The sequence below is a fragment of the Bufo gargarizans genome, chromosome 1, assembly GCF_014858855.1.
Source record: "Bufo gargarizans isolate SCDJY-AF-19 chromosome 1, ASM1485885v1, whole genome shotgun sequence".
Lineage (NCBI taxonomy): Eukaryota > Metazoa > Chordata > Amphibia > Anura > Bufonidae > Bufo > Bufo gargarizans.
In genome coordinates, this window is record NC_058080.1 from 665,371,859 (window position 1) to 665,383,701 (window position 11,843).

An 11,843-nucleotide genomic window follows, 5' to 3' on the forward strand; every position below is an offset into this window, starting at 1 on the left:
CATACATGCCGGATACAGTGTCCGGAACAGAGGGCTGGATTTCACAACGCGGATGTGAACCCAGTAGGGATGAGCGACTCATCCGAAGTCGATTCACATAAAACTTCATTTCAATACTGTACGGAGCGAGCACCAACTTGCAACCGAAACAGAGTTCAAATATTTTTTTAAAGTAGAAATCAATTTATTAAGTTAGTACGCGAAGTCTTGCGACACTTCGCAAAGTAATAACTCATCGGAGCCAATACATTCTAATACTGTACGGAGCGCTCGCCAAATACCGTAAAAGTGACTGAACTGAAGACATCCTGATGCATACTGAACGGAATGCTTTCCATTCAGAATGCATTAGGACAAAACTGAAGCATGTTTTTCTGGTATTGAGCCCCTAGGACAGAACTCAATACCTGAAAACTTTAACACTAGTGTGAAAGTAGCCTTACAGATGTTCTTTTACTAGATTATTATTAATTTTACTATTGTTATTAGGCGTAAGAATTTCTGGATTTCTATCTGAGAATGAGCGAAAACATCAGAAAAGTATCACTAGTTTCCTGAGCTTAAGCAAAGATATGAAGAGTAAATGCTCAGAAATGGCAGACAAATCTGACCAAGCAACTCCGGCTCCGGCCCCACAGAGAGAAAGTTTCTTCAATCAGAAACGTGCTGCTAGACAACAAGGACTGGAGCAAGGTTCCACAAGCAACGCAAGCACAAGCAGTGAGCAGAATGGGACGAGTGCTCCAATTGAACAGCAGAAGGACGTTACTGAGGTTGACCAGATTTGTGAAGAACCTGATTTCACGTGTCCTATTTGCATGATGAAACAGAGCGATTGGGATCTGGAGGCATTTAATAAACATATTGATCAATGTTTGTGCAAATCTCCTCCTTCTGATAACCTTGAAATGACGAAATGTGAGGACGTACTTGCTGCAAGTAACAATAAAGCCCAAAAAAATGATGAAGGCTTCTCTGATGACCTCAGGAAAGATGTCCATATAAAGAATCTTAAAAACAAAATGGTGACTGTCCCACCATGTGATGACTTGGATGACTTTGTCATTGATAAAAACACAATGCGTGCTATCCATGACCAAGAAGTACCGATAAACCCCTGCAAAGATAAAATTGTTTGTAAGAACCCTATGGAAAATCATCAAATAGAAAGTGATGTAGGCCTTAAAACCACTGATGAGAGTAAAGCCCCATCAGCACCAAGTTCATCAGTGTGTCATGAGGAAACCATATTCATCTGCCCAGTATGCAACATACGGCAAGATACCTCAAACCTAGCTGTGTTTAATAGACATGTTGATGTGTGCCTCAATAAAGGGATTCTAGAGGAGCTCCGGGAACATACCCCCAACCAGGATCCAAGACGTCCCATCAAAACCAATCTTCAAAATGGTGAGTGCATTAAGTTGACTGCTCGTGGTGTTTAACTTTATTATGTGCCAATGTGAGCCAGTAGTCCTTGCACTCTGAAGCCATGTGCCCCCCCTTCTCTCCTATCACTGATTGACAGATTTCTCATTATTACTGTGCATAGGGAGAAAGCTGTCAATCAGTGACAGCTCAGTGGGGTCTGGAAGTTTAGAAAAACAAAGGTCTCCCAAGCAGATCACTGAAAGGACTACTGGCTCACACAGCGCTTAGCTCACGTGGCACCTGATAAACTATGATTTTATGAAAACTACTGCAAGAAAACAAGTGGCACGCTGCCACAATCTGGGTGTCTGTCACTACTCTATGCTGTCCTGAGGTAGAGCAGTATAAAACCTGGCGACAGATTCCCTCTGAGGCTCAAATGCATTGAAATAGAAATTCAAGAATAGACACCAGCATCGCCATCACTGGAACATAGAAGTTGATTTTCAGATTGCTCGTGGTGCATGTGCCCCCTTTAAAATGGGAGCTACATATTAAAGGGGTTGTCCGAGATTTTGATGTTGATGGAAAATCCTCAGGATAGGTTATCAATATTTGATTGGCTAAGTATGACTCATGGAACCCCCACCGATCAGCTGTTTGAAGAGACCACGGTGTTCCGGTGAGTGCTTCAACCTCCTTCCTAAGCCAGTGACCTCATTCATTGGTTACGTCACCTAGCCACAGCTCAAGTGCAATGCCAAGCACAGCTTCTATACAGTGGACAGTGCTGTGCTCGGTAAGCTGTGGGAGCACTGCGGCCTCTTGAAACTGCTGATCAGTGGGGGTGCCAGGAGTTGGACCCCCACCAATTAGATATTGAGGACTTATCCTGAGGATAGACCATCAATATCAAAGTCTTTAGATTAATCCACCACTGGCTGGATCCAGAAATCTGCTCTGAGGGATTGCCCCCTGTCATGGCTGTGGATGGGGAAAATACTGTAGTTCTCCTAGATTAGGTGGATTATAACCAGAAGCTCATAGGGCCCATGGGCCCAAATATTGAGTTGCATTCAATGTACTGCTCTGACACTATTAGCATTTTAGAATATCCATGCTCCTGTAATCTATTAGCTCGCGGTCCACATTACACTACTGTTATTCATGGTTTTTTGCTCCGCCATCAGGAGTCACCTCAGTATTAGGCTTTGTGAGCAGATCCTGAAAGTCTCGGAAGCCTTCGGTGACCTTTGGCTGCTCCTTTTCTGCTGTAGGTGAATGATCCATTAGGAGCACTAGCTGTAAACATGGCACGGCGCCCGGCATACACAGACAAAGGTTGTGTGGAAAAATAACAAATCCTGCCAGGACTTTTCTCCTTAAATAAAACTTTTACTGACGGCTAGAAGTTTACTGCACAGCTAGTAAGTTTCACATTCTGCAGTCAGGGGTAGGAAAGACGGCGTTATTCTCAGCATATATTACGTATATTGTCCGACTTGGGTTTATATGTACTGTACATATACACAGTGTAGCCACGTGTAATTTACATTAGTGGGCACATTATTTGTGTTACATGAAGAAGGAAGTCCATTACCTTCTACCAGCTGGTTTATCATTCAGAAAACTTTACTCAACAAGTGTCCCCTGCTTGATTATAAAGTATAGTACACAATGCCAGTCTGCATAAAACCGGATCATTTAGCTTCTTTTATAAACTACTGGGGCAGCATTAGCTGCAAAATGTGAACCTGTATGGCAGTGATCAATCGCATTATCCATTGTTTGTGCCCATACTGATGGAATCCTATCTACATGTAAATGCTCCACAGTATCACCTCCGCTCAGCAATCGGGTAATTATTGGAAATGAAGAGTTTGTTCCCGATAATTGCCTTTGCATTTACCTGTGTAAGGCTATTTTCACACTTGGTTTTATTGGAGTAAACCCTATTGAGTATAATGGGATCTGGCCAGTCTCCAGCACGAGTGCTGGGTTTCAGCTGGTCCAGTGCAAGTATAAAACTAGCCTAAAAGGGCCTCAAAGGGGTTCGACAGCCTGCAACCCTGCTGATCAGTGATGTCGAGGTAGATCTGCCGCCAAAATTACGCCAATCTCTTTATTGTGTAGTGGACAGACCTGGTTACTGCAGCGCTGCTCCCATTTGCTTTGCTGGTCCTGTAGCTCTGTTGCAGTTACCAGCTCTGTCCACTACACCATGAACGGCGCTGTGTAGTTCCAGGGCAAGAGCTACTGCTGAATGGCTGAGGGCTGTCAAACCCCTGCCGGTCACATATTGAGTATAGGCCATCAATAGTAAAATCCTTCACATCCTCTTCTTATCCTTTATGCAGCAATGTTGAACAGCCCCCATATTGTGTTTTATTTTTTTTATTTTATTTTTTTAGTTTTTATTTTCTTGCTGCAGTTTAGGTGCCCACGTCTGTAGAACATTTCATTACATTTCAGCAGCACATCTTCCTCTACACATCATATAGTAAAAGACATGACTGCGTTGTAAGAAAGGACACAATGGATGTTCAGAGTCAGGAAGAACGCATGGATATAAAGCTTAGCCACCGCTTTTTGTCATTAACTGCCATCTTCCTGTAAATGGAAATTGCTGCCGTGTCTTGGTCAATAATTGTCTGAACGGTTACCTTTCAGCTGGCCTTTGGTTCACAGACAAATGCTTTTCAACGAATATTTGTCCTTTGTAGAGCAGCAGTTTGCTTTAGTTGTGCTTTTACTGTGTTGTCCCTCCTAGAAACTTGTGAATCAGGGACAGCTGGGTGTCAGCTGGGTGTCGGTAGTCCTCTTGTCGGAACGGCGTGTCAGCTGGGTGTCGGTAGTCCTCTTGTCGGACCGGCGTGTCAGCTGGGTGTCGGTAGTCCTCTTGTCGGAGCAGCGTGTCAGCTGGGTGTCGGTAGTCCTCTTGTCGGAGCGGCGTGTCAGCTGGGTGTCCGTAGTCCTCTTGTCGGACCGGCGTGTCAGCTGGGTGTCGGTAGTCCTCTTGTCGGACCGGCGTTTCAGCTGGGTGTCGGTAGTCCTCTTGTCGGAGCGGCGTGTCAGCTGGGTGTCGGTAGTCCTCTTGTCGGAGCGGCGTGTCAGCTGGGTGTCGGTAGTCCTCTTGTCGGAGCGGCGTGTCAGCTGGGTGTCGGTAGTCCTCTTGTCGGAGCGGCGTGTCAGCTGGGTGTCGGTAGTCCTCTTGTCGGAGCGGCGTGTCAGCTGGGTGTCCGTAGTCCTCTTGTCGGACCGGCGTGTCAGCTGGGTGTCCGTAGTCCTCTTGTCGGACCGGCGTGTCCCTATACAGTCTGACTCTGGCAGCACTGATTGAACAATGTCAGACTGAGACTATTTATTGATAATTTGCCAGGAGGAATAACAGAGTAAAGCTGCTCCACAATTGTTATTTAATAAGAAATGGACATGGTGACAGGGATACATCATCTGTAAACCTAAAGGAAATCTACTATCTCTACTTTATAACTACATTCCTCAGATATAATCTGCGCAAATGGTTAAATAACTTTATATAAAAAATGACTTGTGCTGATCCGGGGTGACACGACTTTCTTACTCATTCATGTTTAACGGAGAATACGTTTCATTTTTGGAGCCACTGAAGGTAGAACTGTCGTATGTTCAAATCGGACCCTCCGCATGGAGTTTGTATGTTCTCCCCATGTTTGCGTGGTTTTGCTCCGGGTACTCCACATAAATAATAAAGATGATAATGTTGATTTGGCCATCATGTAGGAGCAAAATTTGGCATCTGTATCACATTATCCCAAATACACTAGGACTGATTAAAAATACAGTGGTATATGCAAAGAAAATGCAGCGCGTTCCATTGGATCGCGCATATCGCGAATACAGGGGCCAAGCCAGCACAGCTTGGCTATTTCCGTAACTCCAGAATGCTGGAATCTGTGTGGATACAGCAGATAGGTCATCCCACCAGGCAATCAGAGGTCAGGGGCCCTGTGTTCTCAGAAAAGGTAGGTGTCCACACCACATGAAACTGGTGTCATGCCATACATGTATTTGGTGGAAAAACCCCTTTAAGGCTCTTCTGACACTTGTAATGTTTGCACTGTGGCAACTGTGATACACGCTGCTTCACAGATATGTTCTTTAAAGAGGACCTGTCACTGCTCCTGACATGCCTGTAACAGCTACATGCATTTCCCATGTAATAACCATTCTGAATCATTTATTCTTATGTCTGTATGTTGTGCCGTTCCTTTATTATTTCTACTAAAAGTTATGAATGAATTTCTAGCAGTCTGCAGTAAGGGTACAGAGGGGAGGTAACCGGTTGGGGGGTGTACCTGCAGAGTCTCACTCTATCCAATCAGTGCTGCCATTGTCAGTCTGTGCAGGTACACCCCCCAACTGGTTACCACCCCTCTGTACCCTTACTACAGACTGCTAGCAATTCATTTATAACTTCTAGTAGAAATAATAAAGGAATGGCACAACATAGAGACATAAGAATAGATGCTCCAGAATGGTTATACGGGGAATGCATGAAGCTATTAAAACAGGCATGTCAGGAGTGGTGAGAGGTCCTCTTTAAAGGCTGACCTCATAAACACACATTTAAGCCATATTCTTATCAGTTTGACAAGAGTTTAGCGTTAAAGAGGACCTTTCACCGGTCTGGACATTATTATATAAATAGCTGGCTGTGTAGGGCATGCTGAAGTCATGTTACAGCACTTAATATTTTTTCTATGCGTCGCTCACCTGCTGTGCCCCCCCATTCTTGTTTCCCACCTGGTATGTAAATTCATACCATCGGTATAGGGAGGAGGAGACTGCTCTGCGGAACAGCGCATAGGGAAAATAGTAAGTGCTGTAACATGCCATCAGTATGCCCTACCCTGTTAGCTATTCACATGATGTCTGGACCGGTGAAAGGTCCTCTTTAATGAGTGTTTATGAAGTCAGGAGTATCACAAAAACTGCTGAAACTTTTTAATAACGACGAATTGAAAAAAACATATTTTTAGCCCAAAATACAATTGTGAAAAACTGCCCCGAAGGTATCCATAGCCTTTAAGGACTAATTATTCCATTTTATACACTCTTTTCTTGTTAACAGGGACCACGGTCAGGGGGAATGCTGGGAATAAATCCACTGCTCGAACTAAACGGTAGGTTTCATCATTATTAGGTTGGAGCATGAACAGCCTGTTACTGTGTTCGCCCCAGGAATGTAATACATAAACTTTTCCTTATGTTATCTCCATCAATCATAAGTCCTCTCTGATTGTCAGATTCAGAAGTAAAAAAATGTGATGCTGCACATATATTAGTTTCCTGCACTCATTAGTCGACATTGAGATGGGGATGTTTACTTGCATCTGGATCACATACAGTTTTGTCTGAAGATACGAGCGTGTATGCATTCTGCACATGTTAATGGGGTTGTCCGAGACCCATAGAAAGTAAGATACTACTGAGAGAGGTTTTAGAACAGTAGAAGAAAAGGACAACTATAGAGACTCACACTGTTGAAGTGCCTTCGCTCCCGTCCCCATCGCCCTGCACATGTCTCCGCTGAGGCAGCGGTCATAGAAATGTATGCAGGATGTTATTACATGCCGTCCGGTGGAGACGGGAGCCATGGCAATGGAATCAAAAGGTGAGTCCTTGTGTTTTGTTGTTTTAAAAGCCTGTTTGTGACCCAACTGTATGTAATTTGTGGCTCTCACCCTGTGACCCAGCAGTATGTCATTTTTTTTTATGGGACTCAGACATCCCCTTTAAATTTCATTTTCAGGAGGCGTACATGTATGACTATTTGGGTCAGACTGTTGACCACATTTTTTTTTATACTAAACATTAATGATGCAGAATTTCATGAAGGTGTCATAAATGTAAAGTGCCAGGTGGTGGTTTCGTGCCAGTGGTCTACTTTAGAAAATATATGGGCTTGTGAGTATATGGTTTGGTTTTATTTTAGAATAATTGTTTTTAAGTTGTCTCTTTTTTTATTAAAGTTTTTAAAGTGTTTTATAACAAAAAAAACAAAAAAACTTTCAATGGGTCCGTTGAAAACTCGGAAAATGCACCGTTATTCATCAGAGGCCGTGATCCGTGTTTCCTGTCTGTCAAAAAAATAAGACCTGTCCTATTTTTTTGACGGACAACGGTTCACGGACCCATTCAAGTCAATGGGTCAGTGAAAAAACACGGATGCACACAAGATTGTCGTCCGTGTCTGTAGGCTACTTTCATACAGACTGATGAAAACTCAGATCCGACAGTATATTCTAACACAGAGGCGTTCCCATAGTGATGGGGACGCTTCAAGTTAGAATATACTACGAACTGTGGACATGACTGCCCCCTGCTGCCTGGCAGCACCCGATCTCTTACAGGGGGCTGTGATCCGCACAATTAACCCCTCAGGTGCCGCACCTGAGGGGTTAATTGTGCTTATCATAGCCCCCTGTAAGAGATCAGGGGCTGCCAGGCAGCAGGGGGCAGACCCCCCCTCCCTCCCCAGTTTTAATTTCATTGGTGGCCAGTGCGCCCCCCCGGCCCCCCTCCCTCCCTCTATTGAATTAATTTCATTGGTGGCCAGTGTGCGGCCTCCCCCTCCCTCCCTCTATTGTATTAATTTCATTGGTGGCCAGTGTGCGGCCTCCCCCTCCCTCCCTCTATTGTATTAATTTCATTGGTGGCCAGTGTGCGGCCTCCCCCTCCCTCCCTCTATTGTATTAATTTCATTGGTGGCCAGTGTGCGGCCCCCCCTCCCTCCCTCTATTGTATTAATTTCATTGGTGGCCAGTGTGCAGCCTCCCCCCCATCATTGTTGGCAGTGGAGAGTTCCGATCGGAGTCCCAGTTTAATCGCTGGTGCTCCGATTGGTAACCATGGCAACCAGGACGCTACTGCAGTCCTGGATGCCATGGTTACTTAGCAATATTAGAAGCATCATACTTATCTGCTGCGCTGTCTGTGACCGGCCGGGAGCTCCTCCTACTGGTAAGTGACAGATCATTAAGCAATGCGCCGCACAGACCTGTCACTTACCAGTAGGAGGAGCTCCCGGCCGGTCACAGACGGCGCAGCAGGTAAGTATGATGCTTCTAATATTGTTAAGTAACCATGGCAACCAGAACTGCAGTAGCGTCCTGGTTGCCATGGTTACCGATAGGAGCCCCAGCGATTAAACTGGGACTCCGATCGGAACTCTCTGCTGCCACCAATGATTGGGGGGGGGGGCGCACACTGGCCACCAATGAAATTAATACACTAGAGGGAGGGAGGGGGGGCCGCACTGGCCACCAATGAAATTAAAACTGGGGAGGGAGGGGGTCTGCCCCCTGCTGCCTGGCAGCCCCTGATCTCTTACAGGGGGCTATGATACGGATCACAGCCCCCTGTAAGAGATCGGATGCTGCCACGCAGCATGGAGCAATCATGTACACAGTTTGTAGTATATTCTAACTTGAAATGTCCCCATGACTATGGGAACACCTCTGTGTTAGAATATACTGTCTGATCTGAGTTTCCACGATCTAACTCAAATCCGATGGTATATTCTAACATAGAGGCGTTCCCATGGTGATGGGGACGCTTCAAGTTAAAATATACCATCGGATTGGAGAAAAGTCCGATCCGATGGTATAATAGGGACTCCTGACTTTACATTGAAAGTCAATGGGGGACGGATCAGTTTGCAATTGCACCATATTGTGTCAACGTCAAACGGATCCGTCCCTATTGACTTGCATTGTAAGTCAGGATGGATCCGTTTGGCTCCGCACGGCCAGGCGGACACCAAAACGATTTTTTTTTTTACTTTCCTTCATGTCCGTGGATCCTCCAAAAATCAAGGAAGACCCACGGAAGAAAAACGGACACGGATCACGGAACTACGGGACCCATTTTTGCGGACCGCAAAAAAAAAACGTTCGTGTGCATGAGGAAGGTGCACAAAATCTGTCCAAAAAGTCCATCTAGTTCCACTCCCATCCCCGTTATCTTAGAATAATATGTGAAACTTGCCCCAAAACCCCAAGGGTTAAAGGTTTTGTGGTTTTCAAGTTCAGGGCTACTGCTGTTCTGCTGCCCTCAATTTCTGGATCCTTACGGGAGCAGGGCTTTGTATCTTGATTGATAGCACAAGGAAGAGGTGCTCTGATGACAACATTGTGTCACTTGCCTGTGTGTAAGTACTAGCGACTTCGGGGCAGACAGACGCTGCTGCGAGGAGCCAGTGAAAGAGCAATGTGGTGCGCATTCCCTAGAGCTCTTCCAATCAGATGGAAGTGAGGTTGCTGGAATGGGAACTGGCATATACTGATGTGTACTTTGGCAATCCGGTTTATTACAGGATGCAGGATCTCTTACTTGCGTTGTGAAAGTGCAGCCATCGCTGGTAGTTTGCAGTAGGGGCTGCAGCGTCTGACAACAGGCAGCGTATAAACATGTAGAAGCATGGAATTTTACCATATATTATACATGCTGTGACCTATTGAAGGGTGAAACTGAGCATGTGCGGCCATCTCAATGAGCCGGGAAAAGAAATAAGAAAACAAAACAGCAGGTGGCGCTATACAGATAGTTATTCAATAAAATCTATGTGGCTATACTGCATTTTTAATTACATGCAATTACAAAAAAATTCAGATCCAGGTGCTGGTTTCAAAACCAATCAAATATTTTTTTAGGGAAAACCCCTTTAAATACATTTTTATGGACCGCTGCTACAGCAGATGTAGAGGCAGAAGTCTTTAATGCCATCCTCAAGTATGAATGTAGATATATGTTTACTCACTTTTTTTCCCCAACAGACCAAGAGCAATGCAGCAGAACCCAGCTTCTAAGAAACCCAAGACTAACCGCTCCAGTCTTACCATCGATGCCTTTTTTAAATAATATTGGACAATTGGACATCCGCAGCACAATGAATATCACGTGGTTGGATCATTAAAATAAAGAAGACCCATTGTCCATTATATTGGTTCCACAGATGGTTTACCTACCTCAGGATGGGACTGTTGCACTGCCGATGCCCAAGACTGTGGGAGTTGGTTTGTGGGATATAATGGTGCACATCGGTGTAAACGAATCTGTTCTGGCATCAGAAAGACCATTCCAGTCTTCTGGTTCCTATGCGGACGCCTAATAGAATCATTATTTATTTGCATTTTCTTTCTTATATAAGTTATTTTAATTGTGGAAGTTTTTGTAATTTTTGATATTGTATTTTTGATAATTAAGAAAAAATAATATTTTTACGTGCAATGTTTGACCATGGCTATATTTGTCTGCCTGTAGCAAAATAATTTTATTCTACTTTCTTTTCTTTTTTTTTTTTGAGGGTGGAATTTACAAATTTAGAAGATGACCCTAGAGAGGATGACTCTTTAGTTTCACCAGAGCTTGTGAAGGAACATTTTACAAAGTAATTCTTCAGTCTTACTAAAGCTCTGGTCTTCTAAACAGCTTGTGGACAGTTGTGACGTTGTTATAGGGAACAAAAGCAGCATTTTTTTTTTCGAATCCAGGAATCGTGTATATTCTATGATAGTTATGATCACGCGTCTTTTGGGTTGCACTTGAAGTTATTTATTTTTTTCAGCTGCACAAGGTACCCCTTTAATAACCGCACCTAGATCTCCATAGATTATTTATTTATTTGCGGTCATATTTTAATGCTATGTATTTATCATATTTATAGAATAAAACAAAATGTGAGTTTATCTGTTTGTGCAAATTTGATGATATTTGTTAATTTTATTTTAAATTGCCAAGTTTCACAATATGTATTGTTGTGGTGATTTTTCTGGTTGGCTTCAGGCTTTGGATTATTTGGTCCAGCTTTAAAGTTCTCTGCTGCAGGTCAATATACACTACTCACAAAAAGTTAGGGATGTTTGGCTTTCGGGTGAAATTTATGGAAAACGTAAAACGTTCATGCAACAGTGATATTATATCATGAAAGTAGAAGCATGCAATGGTGATTTCCTCATCTCAAACAATTTATTGAAACAAAAGCCAACACCAGGGGTGTGTATACAACCACAAAAATATCAGTGTCTCAATAACTTGTCATGTGGCCTCATGCGGTTCACAAGTCGAATTATTGTCTGCTGAGGCATGGCATCCCACTCTTCTTGAACGGCGACCCTCAGGTCATATAGGTTCTGGAGTGCAGAGTTATAAGCTTCTGTACCCCAGTGACTCAGCTGATCCCATAGGTTTTTAGTGTGATTCAGGTCTGGAGAAAGTGCAGGCCACTCCATTTGAGGTACCCCAGTCTCCAGCTGCCATTCCCTAATGATGCGACCTCGATGAGTTGGCGCATTGTCGTCCATGAAGATGAAATTAGGCCTGTGTTGTTCACGCAAAGGCACAATGACTGGATTGATGTTATTCAAGTAGTATTGGCTTGTCATTGTACCATTCACAAAGTGTAGGGCAGTTCTGTATTGACTAGACAC

General features: G+C 44.0%; 1 protein-coding gene across 2 annotated transcripts in view; it reads left to right on the top strand.

The window, feature by feature from the left end:
• Window positions 1–11,102, top strand: part of POLK (DNA polymerase kappa) — a 90,115-nt gene extending 79,013 nt beyond the window's left edge. For both annotated transcript variants that reach the window (XM_044276085.1, XM_044276087.1), the window contains 3 exons: window positions 490–1,410; window positions 6,485–6,536; window positions 10,191–11,102. In XM_044276085.1, coding sequence (XP_044132020.1) covers window positions 490–1,410; window positions 6,485–6,536; window positions 10,191–10,275 — 1,058 coding nt within the window. In that variant the 3' untranslated portion in view covers window positions 10,276–11,102. The remainder of the gene's footprint in view (window positions 1–489; window positions 1,411–6,484; window positions 6,537–10,190) is intronic.
• Window positions 11,103–11,843: the final 741 nt, after the last annotated feature.